Here is a 23,782-nt window from a genome sequence, read left to right on the forward strand (position 1 = left end):
TTCATAGACCAAACAGACCAAAGTAGGCACCGCAAATGTGGGCAAACACTTTTTCCACTACAAATTCCACCCCGTTCGGAAAAGCGAGAAGAAATTTTCCGTGAAAATAGCAAACCGCAGCATTCATTCATTTGGTACAGCAGTGTGACATGACCACCAGTGGAAAATTGCACTTCGCTTTGGGGTGCTGAGCCTTGGATTTTCTTTTCACATTTGCAGCCTTACCACACAAATTGTCAATTTCCATTGAACACACTACAGCGAAAGCACACACGTACAAAACTCATCCCGGCAAACACACTCCTTTACTACCTCTTGCTCTTTCTCACCCTGAAGAGAAAAGCCCTCTGCGCTATCGTTTTGTCGCACTTCGCACCCTTTTCGGTTTCGGAAAGCGGCTGGCACTATCGCACTGCTGTTTGCTGCTGTTTGTGCTATTATTGCTGCTAGTGCGCTGCTCCGTTCGCATACGCGCTCACTCTCTTTCGCTCTCTTTCTCGCTCATACACACACACACACACTGTCGCGAAGAAGATTGCTGTCGCGCGTGCCCGTGCCCAAGCGGAATGGAGTATGAACGAGGCCGACGAACTACGACACCGGACAAGCAGCGGGTACAGATGGTTGGAGAAAACGGACAGGAAGGGAAGGGCAACAACAGCAGACAGCACAAGAATCACCGCACTGCGCGATTCGCCCCTTAAATCAACCGGACTTTAAAGAACGGAAAAAAGCGATAAGACTTCTTCTTTGGGACGGGGTGTTACCGGAGTAGGAAGAGGACTCCGACGCGGATGGAACCGTAAACAGATACTACATTTTCACCATTTGCACAATTCCACCGGAAGTAGTAGCTGTAGCCAAGGGGAGAGGTCAACATAGATCGAAGCAGCAGCAAGAAACCCAATCATCATGCAGGCATGTTCTACGAACGACCATGTACGAAACAAAAGCAATGCTCCAAACGACGTTTTCTACACACACCCTCGCGACAAACTGAAGCACTGCGACCTTCTTTCGCCAAAGGTCCAAAAAACACACACACAAAGGCTCGAATGTCGATGGCGATGCAGTTAAATGGCGAAAATCCGTCCGGATTTCTGGTAACACTGCGTTATCGCGGTCTATTATGTTTTACAATCATCACACAAACACGATCAGTGCAGAATTTGCTAGAAATGCATACACACCGAGAGAGAGAGAAATTACTTTTGCTAGACGCACTTTTTCCTCGGACAGCAGCTGCATACAGAATATTGTTTTTTTGTTTGCTTCCAGCGAAGTTTAAAATCAATGTGAGCATAGGACCGGTTAGCAGGCCGATTTGGCCCAAGCGGCCATATTGTTTGCATTTTGACAACCACAAGACACAATCATTTTTTCCGCGGAGCATGAAGAGGTAATACAGTCCGTTGCAACACATTTTATTGTAGAATTTGCATTTAACAAGACAATTCTCATTTCTGAAAAGTAATCATACTTCTAATTTCAAAATGGAAAAGGACAGCAAATGTTTTTTTTTTCTACGCGATGCCATCTGTCATTGCGATTCATACTAACCTGCCTAACTAAAACGCATTTTGCTGCATCGTATTGCGAACTGTCACATGCTGTTTAGCTGACGGCTGTCATAACATAACAATCTCTTCGAAAACACGATTATTTGCATTGGTTCTTTCCGCGCTCCTTGGAAGGCTTGCGTTGGCTTTAGTGAAGATTTTGTGTATTTTACGAATGATTTTGTACACACACACCTAGTGCCTTGCATATCTTGTCAAACGAGTGTACTTATAGGCGGAATTGCATCCTAAAAATGGTGATATTGCAGTTCCTTGCGTAAAGGCGACAAGTGCATTTCAACTGAAACAAACAATAGCGATAAGAGCTAGCGATGGCCACGGAAACCATTTCATCTGCACCGTCGAATCCCACCGCAATGGACCAAGATCATCACCAGCCCCGTGCGGACGACACGTGCCAGGAAAAGTTTCACAAGGTGCTGAATGCGTTTCTCAACCGCAGCTTCAAGATTAACAACGATGTGTATCTGGAAATGATTATCAGCCACCTGTCCGGCAAGTATTGTGAAGGTACATTACACATCGTTATCACTGAATCGAATGATTGCTTAACAACAATGCACCATTTCGACATTGTTTGCAGATCATCGGAAGCTGGTGAAATCTTCGGAAGTGTTTCAATGGTTAGAAACCATGCTGAAACAGTGGGAAAGTGATCGTCCTCCTTCGACGGACATTGCCGCCTTCACGCTACAGCTGCTGGCAATGATTGTGGAGAATGAGTGGGATTTTTCGCGTATCCAAAACGGAAGCCGTATGTTGGACCGTTTCCAGGAGTGTATTCAGCGCAATGGAAAGATGCAAAATCCTTCCATCAAGCTGGGCCATGTGCTGGTGCTGAAAGCAATCTCGCGCCACGCAATGGGCATGGCTTGGATTAAGCAGTCCGGTTCATGGCGCATCTGTCTCGATTACTATAATGGCTATCAAACAATCTACATAACGCGCGAAACATCGCTCTTCATCTACGAAGTGCTGGAGCGGTTCTGTGCGATGGGTGATTATGAGGAGGTAAAGGAGATCGTACGCACGATACTGTCGCCGTTGATCGATTGTGTTTGGAAAAGTCCCGAGCAGGATGATGCCGTGCTGGTGAACGATTACAACTCGCAGAAGATTATTTCTCCACTGCTGAATCTGATGCAAACGTTGTTTCGCAAAATTATCGAATCGAAACAACGCACCCGGGTGGCGTACTTCATTCTCTACACCTACAAGTTCGAGCGAAATCTCTGGAAGTTTACCGACACCATGCATGACCATACGTACCTGGCGAAAATCTGGCAAACGCACATTTTCGCCAACTGTGCCCGGCTGTGCACAATGGAAATACCGCCAGGAGATACGCTGGCCGTTGATCTGACCTTCGATCGGTACACTATCAACTTTCTAAACTACGTAAACTTTTCCATCCGGCGTGGTAACGTACAAAATGTGATGTTGATGGCGGAAACTCATCACTCGCTGTGGCGTATTCTGGGCGATCGTGCCCCGGAAGAGGTTGTGCTTAAGAATCAAAGCATACGATTCGGCGATCAAATACTACTGCTGCAGCTCTTTCCCGTTGTGTACGAAATGCAATGCTTTGCGACGAAAGATTTGCCGGATTATATTGAAAAGTTTTGTACCCAGCTGTACGACATCGCTTGCGAGTTTACCATCCGGTTAATTTACGCCTGTCGGGACATTTTCCAGGCGTACAATCTGAACGTCACCGAGCTGGCCTGTAAATCGATTCAGGGCATTGTGACCACCCACAAGCTACCGCGTCCGCGGGCTGTTATCGCGTTTCAAGCGTTCGTGTATTTGCTGAAGGAGTTCCTACCCGACATGTGCTGCTCGGTCGAGGGAGAAAAGGGTGCGTTTGGTAAGGCGGATCTTATGCTAAGCAAACCGAACCTGCTGTCGGCGATAATTAATGGGCTGATGTCGTTGATCGAGAATTTCAAAATTACCTGGAAGGAGTGCATCGAATCGACGGCGATCGTGAACTTTATGCTGAACCTGCTGGCCAACCCGAACCTTCCGCCAAGGGTAAGCAATAGTTAGTTAGTAGATCCTCGGAAACATCACGGAACAAAGAGTCAATATTGATTCAAATAGATGGCGAATTATATTTAATTTAAAGAGCCAAGCTGAAGGATCGACGAACGATTTTATTCGAGTTGCAACAGAGCAATGTTGAAGAAGCCACGAAGGAAACGTAACAAAGAGACTTTTTCTTGGTTTAACGACCTACTAGATCACGCTGCTCATCAAATGGCTTACTAGACTTGCTGATTCCACGTAGTGCGATAGTCAGTCCTCACTGTCGGGAAAGGTCCAAGTGGAATTATAATCCCATTTAAGCAAAGAGATTGAGGGTTAGTCCAAGTGTAGTTAAAAACGATAATCCAACATTTTCTGAGGTTGTAATGTCAAAAGTGAACAGCTCTACAGTATTTGCTAGCAGGGCCGCTGGTGGTGCCACCGTCAATTTGGTTTTTGTCTTGTTAATCTCCATCCCGAGGTCAAAACCGCTAAACGCTTCCATTAAACTCTTCTCTTCCACAGCTCGTCGTATTGGCGCTCAAGCTTACGCAAACCTCCATCGAACACTTTCTGGCACCGAATCTTGCTCTGCTGATGGATAACATATCTGGCTCGGGCTTAGAGTATGTGGGTCACATAATATACAAACGTTTGCACGATCTCAGCTGGGAGTCGCGAGATTCGGCCCTTGAGCTGCTTGCATCGATCGTCAGCATTTCGGAAATCAGTAAGGATGATGCCCTTCGCATTCGTATACATATCTGAGATTGTCAAGCCATCAACAGCCTAATACTAATACTTATTGTATTTTCAGAATTTCCCGCTTTTCAAAAGCACATTCTCGATTGTGATATCATCCCGGTGGTGGAAGCTGCGGCCAAGAACGATACCGAAGCGTATGTGCGTGCGTCGGCCCTCCGCTGTTTGACGCTCATGGTCAAGATTCGTTTACTGTGGGATCATTCTTTATCGCGGCTGTCCTTAATGGTAGTAAAGCATGTTGGATGCCCAACCGAAACAGCATAATAATGATCGCTTAATTTTTCAGAATCACCTAATTGAGGTCATCGACAGTGAAAGTGAAGGCGTGGTACGCCGTGAAGCAGTGAACACGGTGAAAGAAATCTACGCAAATCATAAAATACAACCCGCGTGTTTGGATAGCGTATTTTCCGTTCTATCGCACGCTGCCTCGAACGATCTGTACTGGGAGGTGAAGATCAATGCGCTCCAATTTTGGCGCCTTGTCATGTGTCGTCAGTTTCAACATCAGGGAATGATCGACGGCACCTTCCCGGCGGTAACGTTCTCGAAAGAGCACAAGAAAATCGTTACCCTTAACGATCGGGAGATTCAAACACGCCTCATGAAGGTACTTAATGAGCTGTCACTGCGCGGTTGCCTAGGGGTGCTGCTTGCCTGCCTTGAAGACGATTGTGATTTGGGCGTGGTGAAAGAAACGATCGCAATCATCAATAAGCTGATGTCATACTTGAACAAGTACAACTTTCTCGACTACTATCACGACCTCGCGTCTAAATCGCAAGGAGACACTTCAACAACATCCGCGTCAAGCTCCGAAATGGCACCAGGTTTAGCGACCAACGCTGCAGGCCAGCAAGCTCCATCCACATCCGGAAGGCTATCTGTAATCGATACAAACTACTCGGAAGTAAAACCGCCGGAGCGATCTTCTATGGAAGCGGGTGTACTGCACTCGCAAAATCCGACCCATCAAGCGTCTGATCTGGGTACGGCAACTTCCAAGCAGGGCAGCACTATAGCTGGACCTCCGAGACAACAGCGACGAAATGATGCCGATTACAACAGTGGTAACGTAGCGTGCAGTACGGCCAATGCGGATGAAATCATTGATTCGATCGTGAACCTTAACGATATGAATCTACTATCGGTAACGTACAATCCGCACATGACGTCCGTAGCGACCGCGTACGGGCGTCAAACGGGTGACGACTGTGGATGCGATGAGTCTCTCCGGCATGCCGATTTATTCCGTCAGTTTGCTTCCGTCAGTGCGGAAGAGTTTTTGAGTCGCGTGCAAACACTCGATCTATCCGCGATCGTTGCCAGCCGACAGCGATGGTTGGAGAATACCGAAAGCTTTGGCTCGCTGTTGGACGACGTATTGTTTTCGTATTATGCGGCTGAAGTGAATGATGCGGATTGTTATTAAGGGATGCTTATTTTTTATCATCGAGCAGAATACTGTTTGCTAAATGGTAGTTTTTAATGTTATTGTACGGATGTTCTAGCACGGATGAATATTGTGCAACACAAATAGTGAAGTGATCCGAAAAGTGCATCCCCTTTTTTTTGCTACGAGGGACAATACAAAATCGATGATAACTCATCCTTGCCCAGACGCATTCACATTACTGCATTTGGTGTTAGAATCAGTCAATGATGACAAACTACTAGTAAAGAATTAGTTTGTAGCGAAACGAAGCGCTTTACCGGTCTGCTTTAAATTTCAACAGAATTGATGTAAAATTCATTTGCCGTTTTCTTTTATCTAATTTAAGAAAGCCTGGAGAAAAAAATGAGGCAAAAAACAAAGCAATTTCAAATTTACATCAAATGTTGGAACAATGAATACTTAAAATTGAGGATAGACAAGCCAAGGGGACGGACTCTGCAGTTTGCTGAGCCAAGTTGCTCCCCTGTCCGGTGAAGAGCAATATGATGATGGCAAAACATCTACTTGCTTGATGTATGTTATGATCACGATAATTACAGGTTGGTAGATAAGTTGTAGTTTTGTTGTATAGATTGCGGCACAAAAAATGAATTAATTTTTTTGTCAGTTTTGGCCAACCTTCAAAACACATACACATACATGATTTTGATAGCTATCCGTTGATTAGATCGTGAGTTGTAGTGTTTTGAGTGGACCAACTTCTTATATAGTGCAAAGCATGGATAAAACCGTCAAAAAAGTTTTATCCGGTCTCTAAACAATCACATACAAACATTAACATTTGTTTTATGAGTTTAAAAGAGGTCGTAGCGATACATCCGATTCAAAACGCAGAGGTCGCTCGAAAGACGTTGTTTCGTCAGAATATTTTTTAGAAATCCATAAAATGGTTTTGGATAACTGTAAAACAGCATTGATGGAGATAGCAGTACAGGATAGCAGAACATGTGTCACAATCGATCAGAAACAACAACGGGTGGCTTGTAGTATTCAAACTGCAATTAAGTGGAATTTTTGTGTTGATATGTGACTATGAACGATACAACAGAAAACCAGCTATTTCTTATTCGCAGACCACAAATGAATGCTATCTGGAAAGAAATAGCGGCCCAATGATGAAGTTGGCCAACTATATTTAAAAAATGGCATCGAAAAGTTAGCTGATTGCTATAAACGCTCCTTTGCTCTAGGAGAGTTTGAGTTTAGCCAAAAAAATCCTTTTATCGTGGTTAGGACTAAGACTTATCTACCCACCTGATAAGGTTGACGTTGACGGCTACCTTGGAACAATCGTAACTTCGGACAACCTAGGCTGCGATCTTCTGAGGAACATTGTTTTCGGAGTGATCTTGCCTTCTACGGGCTTCACAAACTCCTGCGATTCCGAAGAATCTAGCGTGAAGCACTCCAAAGAACTCGCAATTCTCGTGAGAGAATTGGACACATTAACTGCCCTTGAGATCATATACTGTATTGGAGTTAATACAAGCAAGCCATGGAATAATTTTCTTGAAAAGATTTCAAATCTGGTCCATGCCTCTTAAAAGTGCAGTATAAAGCGTTCCAAAAGTAAAAAAAATTGTTGAAGTATTTCTTAACGGAAATGAACGATAGTGTTCAACACTTCTTAATGAGCCTTAAGATGCTGTAAATTCTTTACACTGGCATGGTTTTTACTACGCAGAACACACTATATTTATCGGGATGTCCCTTATATAGGTTGATTTATTCGTTACTTTTCTTACAATTAGCTAATTGGTTGCATTTCCTGCTACTTCTGCTGCTGCTCGACACTACTACTGCGACCCACCTCTTTCATTTTCAGTTCTTCTCGCATTCTCACTCAGTTGTTCTCACCCGCCTTCGATGTTTTCACTGTGCGTCTGTCCCTCTGCCTTGGCGATTTTCGTGTGTGTATAGGGATCAGATTTTGATTCTGAATGAAAAAATAAGGTACGAATAATAAACGTTGCTGAGAGTTCGATGATTTTCTTGTTTCATGCAGAGATCGATATAACGATATTAATTTTATCTTCTTCTTCTTCTTGTTTTGATAAAAAACAGTAGGAAATGCATCCACACTATCGCACGCCTGTCCTCTTTTGACCTGTTGTTCCCTCTTTTCTAGAAAGTAGAAAAAGCAGCTCTTGTTCTACAAGAATTCCTGCATATTTTATCGCACACTTGTTCCTTATTCGTTTTTTTTATATAATACCATTACGAAGAGGATTGAATCTTTCTTTTTATTCGTACACCCGGCACCCGGCAGTTTGGTCGCGCCACAATCGTTTCAAATAAACTTGTACAAATAGTTTCTACAGTAGTTGTGATAGTACCCACCGTCCAGCGTCAATCCGGGTCAACTTTTGGCTTCGAGGTGCTTGGGGGCATCGGCATATGTGAACTTAAGGCGAAACGCTTCCGCCACCAGCACTCCGATATGCGAATCCATCCAGTTGTGTGTGGGCAGGTTTTGCAGCAACAGCATGAGTCCCTGTGTATGTGTGTGTTTCATCGAATAATTTGTTTCAAAAATTCCGTTACATCGTTACAGAATGAGGTAAGCTTACCTGAAAATCTTTCTCCTGAAGCAACTGTTCTCTCCAGTGCAGCAAAAAGGCGGCACACACGTACAGCTGAAACACCGCAAACCCGTCCGACTCGGCCAGATAGGTGTCCCAAAGACGGATAGTACAGTACAGTGGCAGTTCCCGTGTGAGGAGATTGTTCATCCAGCGGAAAGAAAATTGCAAATAATCGACACCGTGTAGCTGCAGATGTCGGTGAAGCGTTCCTATTGGGAAGCCGATGTGAAGATAATAAAAAAAAAAGACATTAGTACTATGGTCCTATGGCCGAAGGCAAATAATCTCGTACCGTCGATTCGCTGTATCAGTTCCTTCAGCTGATTAACCTTTGCCTGTATGCCGAGCTGTGCAAAAATGTAATTATCCTGGATGCAATCGAGAAATTTGGACAAACACCAAAACGAATCGGATTCGATAATGTCTCGCTGTTCAATGCTGAGGTCACCCAATTGGCACTGCTCCAGGTCTTTATCTGTTTACAAATATAAAACAAAAAAGCGATTATGATATGCAGAACAAATCGCCGATCGTTCTGTGGAAAAAAAAACCCGTACCCGCTCCGACAGCTTCCTGCAGAAAGACGATAAAAAACGGTGTTACGAGATCGTTGATGCCCTGCACATATCCGGACGCCGGATGCCGTATGGCCCAGATGAACAGTATGCGCTCAAACATTTCCTGTACCAGCGTCTGCTGAAACAGTGACACATGTGGATTCATGCGCGGCACATCGATGTGTATCTGGCGGTAAGTGTCCTGCTGGCTTTCGTCTCGACTGTCCGCATCGAAGTACTGCTGCACCAGCTTCCGATAGTCGACACGCTTCCGTTCCAGTACCGTTTGACGGCGTTCCAGGCTGGTGGGAAGGTAGCCGGACAGAAGTCTCCACGTGACGGCACGCATTTTTCGCGGCACACCCGACCAGCTGAGCTCCTTCAGCGCAATCAGGTTTAGTAGGGGAGCTTCGAGAATGTTGCTAAACTTTTCGTACTTCGATTCACACTCCACATCCTTGGAGGCGACGTTGGAGGAGAGTTTTAGCAGCTGAGGTCGTCCCGGGTACGCATGAAACCGTTGGCGAAGGCTGAAATAAAATACAAGCAAGCAGATTAGTTTGAGTGACCAATCGTTACACTAGCCGCTCCTTTTACCGCTGATCGTTGACGTATCCCATCCCATCGTTGGACTGCTGCTGTTGGCCTTGTTGTTGGTGTGGCTGTGTTTGGATATCTAAGTGTTCTATTCGCAAGGCAGCCGTTACGGGCGAACCTTCCTCGTCGGGATGTTCTGTCACTATCCGACCCGATTCTGTCGTCGATGCACTACTTGATTCCGGCACGTCCGAGCGGACATAATATGATGGTTTGGGTCCAACAACGCTACCGGAAGCAGTGCCGCTTTTGTGAGTTTTAATCACATTCAATGCCGCTGTCTGTGAAGCTCGTTTTGATATGCGCGTGTCCACTACGCCGGAAATGATACAAAATTCATCGTCGCCCAAATCCCACGCATCGCTCACGGAGTCTTGATAGTCCTGAAAGGATGAGCTTCCACCGGACGAGCTCGATCCGATCGGACGGCCGCTCCCGATGCGCCCAGACCCGACCGTTGTCGGTCGCCCGGGTATGGTACGGCTGTTGTTGCGCCAAAACGAAGAGGATGTGGAACCATCGGCAGAAGTAGTAGTACCACCGGCAGTACTAGTACTGGCACTACTGCTACTCATGTCCCCCACCCAGCTGAGGGCTTCAAATTGCGATAATTGGTTAAAAACACTATTGGTGGTTTTAAACACTATTGTATCGGGTCACGTCGAGATTGTTGGTTTGACCGGTGTGTCAAATATTGCCGTAAGTAAAATACCAATAGCTGAACATGAAAGTATGCACGCTAATGACCTTCCGGGATATCAGCGAAGACACCACGACCTGTGACGGTATTTAATTAGAAGACGACGTACGTACACTACGGTGACAGCACTTCGAACTGCTGCTGCTACAAACCATGCACAGTTTTATCTACTTGTCTGCTTCTTCTATTGCCACCCGATAGGGGCTGGGTCATTGTCGTACAATGTAGCAGAAGAAGGAGGATGATGATGGTGATGATGAATGACAAAGGGAGCTACACAGTTATCTTGTCCGAGAGCTGAGAATTGTCCAACACGGGCTGCGACCGACGACCGAACTATATGCAACCTTCTTTTACACGCATAATTACGGGTCCCTGGTAAACGAGACCATATTCCGGTGGAACGAAACCGTTTAGCGAGTTTAGAGAAGCATTTAAATTAAAAGAAATAAAACGTAGCACTAGTGTACGGGCCCTGCTACGGAACAATTGTTTCGGCAAATTGTTTCAAACGAAACAATGTTTTTTGCTTTCTTTTTTTTTATTTTGGCATTCCATCGTCATTTGACAGTTCAGTATCGTTCTGATGCGTTTATAGTGTAGAGTCGAATTGTACGATGCGTAGAGTGTGGTACACGTGTGGAATTACGACTGCCTTGGAAGATGTATGGAGAATATGCCGTTTATATTTTTTAATTTAAATTATATCTGTTTCATTATTGCGCATGAAAAACAAATAAGAAGTATTTGCGGTACCCGTAGAAATATTCCGTTATCAATTAAAATTTATTTAATAGCAATTTTACCGTTCAAATTACTCAATTCATACAGCTACTCCACCGAGCGATCCTCGGTGATGAATCGGTGTCCATCTAATCTCTACGCTTCTTGCGATCCTTGTCCCGGTTGCTGCTACCACTAGCCCCTGCCGCTGAATCTTCTTTCCGTTTCGGTGCTTTCTTGGCCATCGACAAGAACTGATCCAAACCGAACGGATCTTCCTCCTTTTCGAACTGTACCGGGCCCTGGCGGACGGTTTGACCGCTACGATCTGTACCGCTGAACTCTTTGTCCGGCACGAACCTGTTCGTGTTTACGATCTTGTCCAGATCCGCACCGTAAGCATCGTTGTCGACTGCTTTACTTGGCCGATACAAATGCTGTCCAAGGGTGCCCGATTCACGCCACGGTTTGTCGTACACGTTGTACGCTTCATCATCCCCATAACCGGAGTCCATACCTTTGGAGGTGTTGAACAGGCGCTGATCGAACTGTGATTCACCTGCCAGATTCGTTTTGGCTGGCATTCCCAACGCAATCTGTTCGGAGATGTCTCGCTCACGTTCACGTTGCAATTTGGAACGCTTCTCGGGTGCCGCTCGAGCAAGATTGCGATCGCGCGCTCGCTCCCGATGTCTTTCAGCACGGATCTCATCACGCTCGCGTAAATCGGTCGTGGATGATCCACCACCTCCACCACCAGCAGCAGCAATGCCCTCTCCGCCAGCTGCATCCGGATGACGAATGCCCGCCCGTTCGTCACGTGCCCTTTGTGCCATCTGGCGAAGCATGTCTTCCTTCTTTTCCTTTTCCTTTTGGGCCAATTTCTTCTCGAGCTGTGCACGAGCTTCGACAGCTTCGCGTGCCTTACGATCGGCGATGTAGAGCGCTTCGGCCATTTTTGCAAACTTTTCATTAATGTGCACTTGCTGCAATCCACGCCCATCGGCAGCTAAACGTTTGTCGAGCGGAATGGTGTAGCCCTTTGCGTTCTTCCAGTTGGATATACACGGTGGAACTTTCCATTCTTTCTGTTCCTTCACTGTAACCTTTCTGGTTGGGGAGTGAAGTACCGGTGCCGGGGGTGAAGGAGGTCCGCGGGGAATCTTTTTGTTGATACGGAAACGGGGCGGTTCCATCGGATCTACTTGCGCTTCCACCATGCGAATGATACGCTGCTTTGCACCGGAATTGAATGCGTCGCCCTGCTGGGATGGTGTATAGCGGATGTACTGCGCTGGTGCTTGCTTTTCGGCGGCTCTCACTGGCATAGCCGATACAATCTTTTGGTTGGTCAACTTTTCCAATGCTTTGCGTGTGTTTTCCGTTATTTCGTTGATCGTCTCCTGGTCAGGCAGTTGCAGTTCTTCCGAGTCCTCGGCTAACACTTCCGCCGGAAGCAATTGATTTATGTTCGAGTACACAATCTTGTCCTTTGCGTGACCTTGCCGAGCGATTGCATCGTACTTCACCTTTCCAGTTTGATCCAATTGCACCGCAAGTGCGTTCGATTTTTTGGACGCATTCCCGGGAGCACCCATACCTGTGTGTCAACGAGAGTTAGTATGGATTCGATTCTAAACCTACGCATCTTCCATTGCTTTCTTACCCAACGGGTACTGAGCTACGTGAATCTCCGGAAAGGAACCTCCATCGCCAAAGTCAGCATCCGTGCGCGGTATCCAGCCCTTGCGCTGACCGTACGGAGGTGCTGCAACCTTGGCACTCACTAATGCGCCCATCGATGGTGTCTTCATTTTGCGCTCATCATCCCGATCCCAAACGGGATTGGATGGCGCGGGTAAAACCGTGGATAGCGACATACTACCAGCGTTATCCTTTCCGCATATAAACTGCAAACCAGGATAAGCTAACAAGCACCGATAAGGATCAAGTTAATGTACACAATAAGTTGTTTTTTTGCGACGCTGCAGCAGCCTGCCGTCTGTTGATGTGAAAAAGAAAATGTCCTCTTGGCAGCTCAAAATCCAACTAGAATTGACTTTGTTGATGTTTTTGCTGGGGCAATGGTTATAGTGATGGGTTCTGTTCTTCACCGTTCGATGAGGTTCAATTCAGCAAATTGAATATTTTTGGATGAGTTTTTCAATCAAAATATCTCAAGTTTCGGTGAAATTTTCGTTCAATAACATTTTTTGTCGATTAACATTATCCTCAACGATGTAGAATATGCATATTTAAAAAATATTTGCTTCACGTAATGCCATTCGTATCTGTCCCATGATTCCGGGTTCCGCCTGTCGTGCAGCGTCGTCCACTTTGCCTCTGTTTCCTTGCTTCGAGATCGTTTTGTGTGTGCGTGCGCGATTGACGACGATTGGTGTGTGGAATAAGTCGGTTTTGATGCTGACAAAACGTTTTCCCCCAGTACTTTTTATCATTATCCATTGTCTGCGGTTTCGCAACAACTCTAGCGCTGTTTGCCTTTACCACTGGCAACACCACAAACACGCATTGCCGAACTTTGTGGCGTACACGAACACCAGCCCTAATCGTGAGGACAAACATCCTGGAAGATTCCACCACCCCCGAGACCTAAGGGCAAGAAATCTATCCTGTACAACGGCGAATGGCGAATGTTGAAAGTAAGTGTGGCGAATGTGTTTCGGGAGTGGATAAGCTTATAGAGTTCGGCGAGCACACTTTTTGCGGGAAGCCTATATTCTTACAAATCTAACCATAACTAACCCTGTTCCGGTGCTGGGGTGCTGTGATTGCTCGCATTGTTTTCATCCGACAATTTCGGTGTTTCTGCCTATCTTTCCAAAACAGGAGAAGACAACATGTTGAATGAGGAGCAAGAATCATCGCAATCCAACAGTAGCAATGGCTCGAGTAGTGTGGTGCAGCCGTCCAGCTTCCAGCTGAAATCAAGCGTCCTACGACAGTCCACCTTTGGCGGGTCATCGTTTCTCGGTGGCGGTGGCGGTGGTGGTGGATCATCTTCGAGCAACAGCATATCATCGTCCCCTTCGCTCGCCGGGTCCGTCGGTGGTACCGGTGGCAGCTTGAGCAACAGCTTTAACCTGAAACCGAGCGTGCTTAAACCATCACAGCTTACCTTTGGCGGAATCGGCAGTATCAAAGAAGGCAATGGTGCGGCAGATAAGAATGGCAACGACGCGGTCGGTATAGCTTCCACAAATCCCTTCCTGAAGATGCAGTTTAGCGAAGAGGAACCATCGGAATCGGACGCTAAAGGCAGCTCGGCGGAAAGTAGCAAATCGGGCACCGAAAATCGGGACGGTGCCGGTGACAGTAACGCAAACAGCAGCAACAATATCGATCCGTTGGCAAAGCTAAAGAGTGCCTCCCTGCCAAAATCGAATCTGTTCGCGAACGTAAAAAAATCGACGCTCAGTGAAGCTTCGTGCGGTTTCGTGTTCGGTCAGAACGTGCACGAACGTGTGACGGGAGAAAATCTGAACAACGCCACCAGTGGCAACAATCTACCGACCACCGGCTTCTCGTTCGCTACAAGTGTTGCGGCCACGTCGGGAGAAAGTGGTGCGGCTGGCGGTGGCACGGTTAATGCGGCTAGCTCAGGACCGAACGCAACAGGAACCACACCCGGAAACAAGGAAGGATCAGATTCATCCGACGGTAGCAGCCGGGAGCCAAAGGATCGCGAAAGTCTGGAAGAAGCGGCCCGCCGGTATGAGGAAAGTCGGGGTGCTCTGAAGCGCAAGTATGAGGAGGTGGAAACGATCACAGGCGAGGAGGATGAGCGGAATGTGGTCGAAATCAATTGCAAGCTGTTTGCGTTTGCCAAGTCCAACTGGGAGGAACGTGGCCACGGTACGCTGAGACTTAACGACAAAGACAACAATGAATCTCGCGTCGTGTTTCGACAGTCCGGAAATCTGCGTGTTTTGATCAATACTAAGGTAAGAGAGGGTCATTCCAATTGGTAGTATTAATTGAATTTAAGGTTTTTTGCTTTTTTTTTAACTCTCAACTTCTGCCTTTTTTCCTCATCCTCATAACGAGATTGATCACATTTTACAACTTTTTCGACAAGCAAAAAATATTCAAATGTCTAAAGTGCTTTTTTAAAAGAACAATATACAGACCATCATGAGGATTACGGTTTTTGGAACTAAATTGTTACCTGCTTCGGTACCGAAATTAAAACAAGCAAATAATCGAATCAATCTGGTGAAAAGGCATGTTGTTGGCGTTAGAAAGAATTTTTATACTATTTTCTCGCAGGTGCTCGTTCATCATCTGGAAAAAACAGTGATGTTCATTCAATATTCGTCTAGTCAGTTGTCCGCGAATGTTTCTAATGTGACCTAGCAGAGATCAATGTTAATCAACAACATATTTGTATATTAGGTTTCCTTTAAAGTATATGTAAAATGCGCTAAAGAGTATAAAATTCCTAATTAACTAACGTATTGCTGGATAAGTGGATGGAATGGTGGATGTTGGTGGTTCGTACGTTGGCGGTACGATTCTGATTTTAAGGGTACTTCATACGATGGTCCTGTGTCTTGTGCATCCTTGTCTTTTGTATGATGTCTTCAATCATCGTTCCAATTAAATGAATTGTACTACCAACGCCTTTTATCCCAATACTTCCAGGTATGGTCCGGCATGGTCGCACAACAACCGAGTCAAAAAAGTCTACGTCTAACAGCGATCGACAGCTCTGGACAGATAAAAGTATTTCTTGTGATGGTAAGTAATGCGTCTTCTTTTGATATACTTCTTGAATGCATCTTAATCGCAATACATTATCAACCCGACAGTCCCGTCCAGATGTGATTACGAAACTCCACAAAGAGCTGTCGAAGCGCATCGAAACGGCAAAACAAACGGCCGAGTTGGAAGCGGCCAAGGAAAACAAAGACGACAACAAACCACCCGTCATTCCGATCGATCCCGCCAGCATAGACGGAGCGGATGTGGAGGACGATGGTTCTACCATACCGGTGCCGGTGGACACGGAAAGTCTAGCTACCAGCGTCGACGCGGAGGAACCGTGTCCGAAGAAACGGTCCAGCATAACGTCATCACCGCCTTCCTCTTAAAGGGGACGTAAAGAAGAATGGCGAGCCATCCCCCGTGTACTGTCTTGTGGCGTGTGTACTGACCGCTTCTTTTCTGAAACTCTTCTCCCATGTTGTCGTACTATGAATGTCGTTTTTCTAATGCACCTCTGCGCGATTTCCTAAACTTTAAGATGATACGATGCGCTTCTTGCGGTTCCTTGAAAACGATTTTCTTTCTTTATCATCATTCTGGCAAATTCCCGGGCGTTAGTTTCAGTGTTTCTGTGTGTGTTTGGGCATTAATCAGTAATTGGAAACAAAGCAATCGGAAACTTACTGACTGTGACTGTAAAGGAGGCGCGTGAAATCGATAGAAAACAAAAAAGGGAAATAAGTACGCAGATATCTCAAAATAAAAGAAAAAAAACCTAAATTAATCTGAACTTCTCTAAAAAAAAAACAGTAAAAAAAAATAAAAGCGTGTTTGTAAAGGTAGTAGAGAGTACTTGTACGATGGACGATACGGATTCAGGAAAGCGTAACAAGTACCGGACAGAACATTAACAACATTGTTGTACGAACAAGCAAGTAGGATGCAGTAGTAATGGTTAGAGCAAATAATGTGAAAAAGCGCACTTTTAGATACGATACGAGATACGCACGGGACAAACAAAGCAAAAAATACAATTGTTGTGTGGAAATGGTATTTTTTCTTAAACGGCAAACAATTCTTGGACTCAGTTTTTTTTGTTGAAAAGATGTCCTACTGTAATAAAACAACTAACGCATCTCTCAGAAAAATGTGCGAAACTGTGAAAATGGAACGTAAAACAACGTGAACTGCTTAGCTATAGAAAAGAGAAGTGTGGATAGAACAGTAATTGGCTTGAACCGAAACCGTAGGAAGGGATTAAGCGACTTGAACGTGTGAAATTGGAAAAGAGCAATCCCGATTGTTTGCGGGATATAGTGACAAAAAAAAAGAGTTTACCGGCGTTTATGAGCGCCCATGTGTTCACCAATCGTGGTCAATAAGGGGGAAGAAATGGACTTTATTCATGTTTCAGGGTTTTTTTTAAAGCTATATCTAAATTATGTGTTTTTTTAATACAAATATCTCTTTTCGTCGTCCTTTCCGTTGGACCTTGGCAGATTGTTCTGTGCCCTATGAGACTCACGCTAATGTAAAATTAGTCCCATTTGCCAGCGAATCATCGTCTCAGGCCCTTTTGTTTCGAATTACTATTTCCGTGAAGAGGTGAACAAAACCAAGCGCACGAAGGAAGTGTTACGGATTTATTATAGCAAACCCTCAAACCAATTCTAGAACCGTACAGAAACACACAAAAACACATGGATAAAGAAGAATAAAGAAGAAACATATTAAATCAATTGCGTGTGCGTGTTGTCCAAGAAGAGAGAATTGATAGTACAAGAACAACGACGACTACTAACTAAGGGATGTTTACTGAATATTACAAGAGCCATTCGCGTCGAATGATGTACTAAAACTTACTAAAACTAAAGAAATCATCACCATAACAGAAAACTCTGCTTTTATAACAGTTATGAGCAAGGAGATGTATGGCCAGAGTTTTCGAGGATATAACAAACAACTTCACCGAGACATTAATTGGTTCAGGTATATTGTTGATTCAATCTGTGAGACATAGAATTGCCCGGATGTTGTCATTGGATTGTTACGCATGACTGTAGAATCACACATTATCCATCCTAGTATCCATAAAACCCTTTCGAATTATCGAAAACCCTTTGGGGTGGGCTCACCTAGAACCATTTTAATTTAAAAATTGAAATTCTTTGCGGATGCAGTCCATTCAGTTTTTGCACAGAAAACGTGTGAATTAGTAGTTCTAGTGATGAATACGACACTTTCGGGGTCTCTCAATTATCACAAATTCCTTCCGGACAAGTCATTGTAAATATTTTGGTGCGGGTAAAAACCCGTTTGAATGACAACCTCATCGGTGCTGTAAGCCCACCTTGTATACATCTCCTTGGGTATGAGACGATCCAACAAATGACTACTTTGATTTTACTCTTGGTAGTTGCCTACTTTGTCTAATACTGAACGCCAATACTTCATTTTAATTTCTCGCCGTTGAAGACTGTATTGACTGAGTCGTCCGGTGCCATTATCATGAAATGTCCAATCCACCTGATCTTGGTAACCAAAATTCGTTACAACCAATCCGATTTAGCTGACATTTCTTTCAGAAAAGCTAGTAACACGACTAAAAAGGATGCTTGCCTTTTGTTACAGCCAGGCGTATATTTGTGCCATATAATGATAACAATCTACCACACCATCGAGATAAACAGACGCTTGATTGTTTGAGAGTATACGAAGATAAGTGTCCTACATTTATTGTCATACACGATCGCGCACACGCACCCCCACATACACATACACGTAATTATTTGTTTTTTTTTCTAGTAGGGGCTGCTGCTGGCATCATGCTTACAAATTAAGGAGAAGTCTTGATTGACGCAATAATATGGCAGCAAGTGGAGTGTGGTGAGTCGAATAACGTGCAAAACACGAATCCAAACCGATCGGACATAAAAGCTCATTGTACTAAATGCAAACGCGGATCTAACCGAAAACGGCAAACAATTGGTTTCCTTGTCAGCAGTGATCTCGATCTACAGACCCTTGTTGTAGTACACAACATCCAGCTCAGGACGTTCTTTGCGTAGCTTTTCGCGTAAATCCTCCTCGAGGCTGGCCACGTTGATTGACGCCTTCTGACTGAACAGGGCACAGCAGAGTGGTGTGGCGAATGTGAGACAAAAGCCACAGAAGAGCGTCTGGATTGGGGCATTTGCCCACGGGAATCGTCGCAGGAAGCCTCTTTTTTCGAGCGTATTCATCAGCACCGGTGTAAAGACTGGAAAAAAGGTAAAAACGTATTTAAAAACAAATAACACAAAAAAAGCTGTTCAATAAAATATTACCCATTCCAGGCATGGCCATCAGGATGCGACTGAAAGTGACGGCGGATATGCCTTCCTTTGCTGCACGAACCGATTGACCCAGTTCATTGCCATCCTTATCCAGCAGCGTGACGCCGTTTTTAATTTCCCTAAGCAAAGGAGAAAGGAAAAAAGATAAAACGCAATTTTGACCCTCCAAGTTTGCTCCCATCTCCTTCGACACACATGTGGAAGCAATCTTTTTTTGAATCATAAATAACGAGTCTTCAGCCAATGTCAAGACACATTGTCACTAACCCCTAACACACCACCCATTTCGCGCGTCATTAGCGGTTCTATTTTTGAACTGCCTTTTTGCCATGTCTCTTTGCCTTCCCGTGAAACCAATGCTCGAAGCACCACATGTGTATGTGGTGCGCTCTCAGCGTTATTTGATGCAACAACACACGTCTGGGAGACGTTGGCAACATATACTTACTGTATGCGCATCAGCGGAATGTTAATGCAATTGGCTGCAGCTACAGCGGCAAGTGGCACGAGTCGTCCGACCAGTGGCGGAGCGTTCTGAAAGGAATGATCAGAATTCGTTCATGCTCAACAGATGCTTGCCGCGGGGCACATGCCAAGATTAGGGAATCCCCCGGATGACGGCATGCGAAATACACCTACCCGTACGAGACGATTCAACGTAAGTGCAGTCACCAGGGCGCCACCTGTTGCCATGCAATACGAGGTCAGCAGCTGCTCCTGGCTGATCGGTGACGCACCGGAACGGTTCGTGTAGTTGACCACCGCGTTAAACGACTGGTTGAACCACTGCCAAAAGATGACGGCGGGCGTCGACTTGTAGAACGTCATCATGCACCCGGTGATGGTCATGTTCATCGGGACCTGGGCCGACATGCGACCAACGAGCAACATCTTCTCGCCCGTATCCGGGTGGAACGCACTGTCGTACAGATATTTGGCGCTCCATAACTCATCGACGCTGGTAACATCTGGGACGGGTTTGCCGGCGCTATAGCAGAGTTCAAAGAAACAAATTGAAGGGAAAACCCGGAAGCAACCAAGAGAAGGCAAAGCAAAAATGCATGCGTTAGAAGCATGAACTACGCCACCAACAAGCGGGAGGTCAGATCAGTGTTCAGGGTTCTTTACCGATAGTCGCGCACAATACGGGCAGCCCGGTCTAGCTGCTCCTCAGTGGCGAAGACATTCAGTGGATTCGTCACGATAAGGAAATGCTTGGCACGATTCAGGTAGGTACTTTGGTCGTAGCGCGGTTCGTCTAGGTTAACGCGAGGTAGTTCGATTGCCATGGTAACACTGCAGAGGTGACAAGTTTTTCAGTACAAAACGATTGGATGATTATGTAAGCCCGGTTAACAGGGAAGGTGATGCGGTGGGACAATCTCAGTAGGCGCCTGGCGATGCTACCCTCCTACTGCACACACACCTTTCGTGGCGAATTCCGTTGAAACACTAACGACGTTTCGGTCGTGGTCAAAGCTGCCGTTCACTTTTGGGACTACTGGACTAACTGTTGGTGCTCTTCACTACTGGCATTCACTGATAAGCACGAGTGGTTACGGTGTGGCTGAGAGGTACAAACGTTTCCAACGGCACGCACACGCTCATCGTTCGTACAGCAACATTAAATTAGCATTCCGACCACCACAAACCTGGACCCGGTGACCGGCGGCAGTAAAGTTGTTCTACACAACAGGGGTGCGAGGAGTGTACAAAAGATGGACAGCTTCTGATTTCGTGTCCGGATAGTCTGTTGCGGTGATTGTTTTTGCTATCAGTGGTCAGGACGGGTTCGGTTTGTTGATTTTGTTGTTGTTTTTTTATGATTTGACAGATAATAAAGGGTGAAGATTAGCTAAAGTTTCGGTACAACACATCTAATTGCTTAAAAGGAGCGCATAAATTACCGTATCAATTACTGAATGAATTTTGCGAAGAGGAGTGCAGTTTCTCCTAAATGCATCTCTTTCGCTGAAAACACTAAAGTCTCGTTTACACACAGCTCAAATCCGGTGCGTATTGAAGCGTTTGACATAAGCAAAGTGCGTGATGACCCAAACAGGACAGTGTGTACAGTCCATTTGCTGTCTCATTCTCACCTATGACTGAATAAGAGTATTTTGATATTGGAAGAGAGAAGTGTTTATTTAAAATAAATAATTTAAATTTTGTCAGCAACTTCAGTGAAAGCAAAAGTAATATTAAATATAATTTCTCCTTTGAACACACTTTAAAATAAAATCATTCATGTACGGAGCCGGGTTCAACGGTGAGCGGCAGAAGCCTATAATCGTGTGAACGGGTGTTCTCGAGGGGGTTCTCAATCGAGCAACAATCCTTTCCATCCGCCAGAATTTACAACAACCAATTTTGCAAGCAGAGCCCGCTTTCGAACCGGGCCCCACGCGGCTGCTCTATCCGCTTCTCAATCTAACTGAGTCGCAGCTGGGGGCTTCGAGTTCGCAAAGAGTCTGAGCTCATAAGGAACTGCTTTTTGGTCAGCAGATTCAACCTAACAGTAACCTCCAAAGGGCTGACTTATCCACAGTTTCATTTTTCTTCTCATTTTTTTACACTTCAACCTTTCCTTTTTTCAATGATCATCCTTAGTTTTCGACACCTCATATACCCAGGATTCGTTCATAAGAAATAGAAAGTATCACAAAGATTGTACTTCTTCTTCTTGGTTTAACGGCCTATATATCACACCTCCTGTCAAATTGCTTACTAGACTGCCGATACCACGTAGTTGAATGGACACAACTGGGAAACGGTGCGGATGAAATTAGAACCCCAGTTCTGCGTCGCTGTCACCTTTACCATCCATAAATGTTGAACTATTTAAACTAACTTATAACTTACAACGCTAAAACCACCTTGTTGTCCTCGGTTGGTCCAACAATTCTCGATACCGCTCATGAGGTCTTTGTGGCGAAGCCTACCACTACGTCTTCCGTTCACGTGGATGGGGTCAAAATATTTAATGAAATGTAGCACCCCTGTTGATTTTTGTCAATAGATATAAATCTGCCAACTAAGGCACTACTGTGCCAAAATTGTATTGAATAGAACCGTATTAATGGTTATTAAGGCAATTTTGGCAATAGGATCATGAGTGTCTAGCCAGAGTGTCGACATAGTCCTAGTTTCGACAGTAGCGACAGGAAAAGTTTCCTCGGGCTGTATTAGAACCAGCATACCGGCGCGCACCTTTGGCCCAGGTCGACCATTGAGCCAAGATAGGTAACGTTTTGGACAACTTATACTTAGACTAGATTGGGGTGGCCCGGTGGTACAGTGGCGCGGTCATCGAACGGCAGAATCGGGGTTCAAATCCTATCCGGATCGTCCCTTCGTAGTGAAGACTGACTAACCAACTACGTGATATCGGCAGTTTAGAAAGCCATTTCGATGGCCGGCATGACCTTTGAGGTCGTTAAGCCAAGAAGAAGGAGAAGAAGATACTTAGACTCAATGTCATAGAAAGTTGTTTAGTTATAATTATTACTTTTATCATTTGCACCTAGTTTGGAGATCACTTTGGATCAATTTGTAAACCAAATAAAGCAACCACAGTCCAAAATCTCTTATATTGTATGTGCTGCCATCTAGTGGCAAGTAGCGATGCTACAAGAAAAGGTTTGCACACTTTGTTGGCAATTTCATTTCGATCAGAATTTTATCTGCTGTTGGTGAGATTTAGTTTTAAAGGATGAGGTCAAACACATCTTTAAGGAATTCGTATGATTGTAGGGGATTATTACTAATTGACTAATTAGTTAATTATAAATAATTAACTAAAGACATATTCCTGCTGTCGTTCTTTCATATTACCAAGCTTAGGCCGTTAGAATACTACAACACTGAGCGTGTTCGATTTTATCATTACATTTTTATTTAACTTTTTCAACAATTAACATCTCATAGCATGAGCAGTTTGTTTGGTTTTAGACTTGTTTTGGTTTTATAATTTTATATTTGTTGTCCTTGCTTCCCAACACGCTTCCCAATATCGGTCGAACTCGATGGCCAAAAACATTGGTTCCGTTCTGTTTTCCATTGGTGAATGGCCTGATTCGACACGTATTCTAGTTGTTGTTCTAGTTCTTGTTGTTGATTTTGTTGTTTTTCTTGTTGACAGCAATAGTTCAACGATTAAACGATTGGTTGTAGCAATTGGAGTGAAAGGGACTTGCAACAACATAGACGATTTTACAGAAATACTCTCACAGACGAGCATGTACGATGTTGGTAGGTAATGAAGTTCTCTAAAGATCTTCACGGCTGTTGGGTTTTGCGTACTTCTTCATTTGTTACACGATATAGCTATGTGGTTGTTGCTGTTTTATCTTTTCTTTTACTTTTCGATTCGCTTTGTTACTCCTTTTCTTCTGCTTCTGTCTGATGTACATTGTATACCATAAAGTTAAGAGTATTTGCCAGCGCAAGTTCTGTGCGAAATGATACTTATGTGACCCCCACCCTACACATTGGATATTCGGCGAAGTGTTATGGGGCGAGAGTAGGCTAATATATAGACGGTAGACATCGGGGTAAGGGTTTTGATACTGTGATACTTGCTTTTGTTTTACTAAGAGAGAAAGTCAACGCAGGATTATTAGTTGCTTATTGTGCATTCGATCATGTTTTGTTCTAGGGTAGTCGTCTTGCGTCGTCTTTCGGCAATCGGGTCCTCTTGTGATACGCAAGACGGGTGTATCCTGCTCA

At 44.8% G+C, this 23,782-nt stretch overlaps 5 protein-coding genes across 5 annotated transcripts; 2 read left to right on the forward strand and 3 right to left on the reverse strand.

Annotated features, from left to right (window-relative positions):
* Positions 1-1,834: 1,834 nt before the first annotated feature.
* Positions 1,835-5,807, forward strand: LOC126556893 (uncharacterized). Its single transcript, XM_050212440.1, has 5 exons — positions 1,835-2,090; positions 2,164-3,614; positions 4,134-4,338; positions 4,426-4,598; positions 4,660-5,807. Exons 1-5 carry the CDS (start codon positions 1,892-1,894, stop codon positions 5,803-5,805), a joined length of 3,174 nt encoding a protein of 1,057 aa, XP_050068397.1. The 5' UTR covers positions 1,835-1,891; the 3' UTR covers positions 5,806-5,807.
* Positions 5,808-8,112: 2,305 nt separating this feature from the next.
* Positions 8,113-10,173, reverse strand: LOC126557643 (TBC1 domain family member 22B). Its single transcript, XM_050213494.1, has 5 exons — positions 9,569-10,173; positions 8,972-9,501; positions 8,707-8,889; positions 8,400-8,623; positions 8,113-8,323 (listed from the first exon to the last, which is right to left on the reverse strand). Exons 1-5 carry the CDS (start codon positions 10,141-10,143, stop codon positions 8,189-8,191), a joined length of 1,647 nt encoding a protein of 548 aa, XP_050069451.1. The 5' UTR covers positions 10,144-10,173; the 3' UTR covers positions 8,113-8,188.
* Positions 10,174-11,111: 938 nt separating this feature from the next.
* Positions 11,112-12,913, reverse strand: LOC126558157 (puff-specific protein Bx42). Its single transcript, XM_050214118.1, has 2 exons — positions 12,658-12,913; positions 11,112-12,591 (listed from the first exon to the last, which is right to left on the reverse strand). Exons 1-2 carry the CDS (start codon positions 12,869-12,871, stop codon positions 11,141-11,143), a joined length of 1,665 nt encoding a protein of 554 aa, XP_050070075.1. The 5' UTR covers positions 12,872-12,913; the 3' UTR covers positions 11,112-11,140.
* A 391-nt stretch (positions 12,914-13,304) lies between these two features.
* On the forward strand, positions 13,305-16,106 carry LOC126557819 (ran-binding protein 3). The gene is made up of 4 exons (XM_050213715.1): positions 13,305-13,654; positions 13,842-14,956; positions 15,657-15,752; positions 15,824-16,106. Exons 1-4 carry the CDS (start codon positions 13,639-13,641, stop codon positions 16,103-16,105), a joined length of 1,509 nt encoding a protein of 502 aa, XP_050069672.1. The 5' UTR covers positions 13,305-13,638; the 3' UTR covers position 16,106.
* A 2,611-nt stretch (positions 16,107-18,717) lies between these two features.
* LOC126558566 (sideroflexin-1-3) lies at positions 18,718-20,408 on the reverse strand. The gene is made up of 5 exons (XM_050214600.1): positions 20,183-20,408; positions 19,694-20,042; positions 19,503-19,588; positions 19,046-19,173; positions 18,718-18,978 (listed from the first exon to the last, which is right to left on the reverse strand). Exons 1-5 carry the CDS (start codon positions 20,341-20,343, stop codon positions 18,734-18,736), a joined length of 969 nt encoding a protein of 322 aa, XP_050070557.1. The 5' UTR covers positions 20,344-20,408; the 3' UTR covers positions 18,718-18,733.
* Positions 20,409-23,782: the final 3,374 nt, after the last annotated feature.

Source organism: Anopheles maculipalpis, chromosome 2RL (genome assembly GCF_943734695.1).
Source record: "Anopheles maculipalpis chromosome 2RL, idAnoMacuDA_375_x, whole genome shotgun sequence".
NCBI lineage: Eukaryota > Metazoa > Arthropoda > Insecta > Diptera > Culicidae > Anopheles > Anopheles maculipalpis.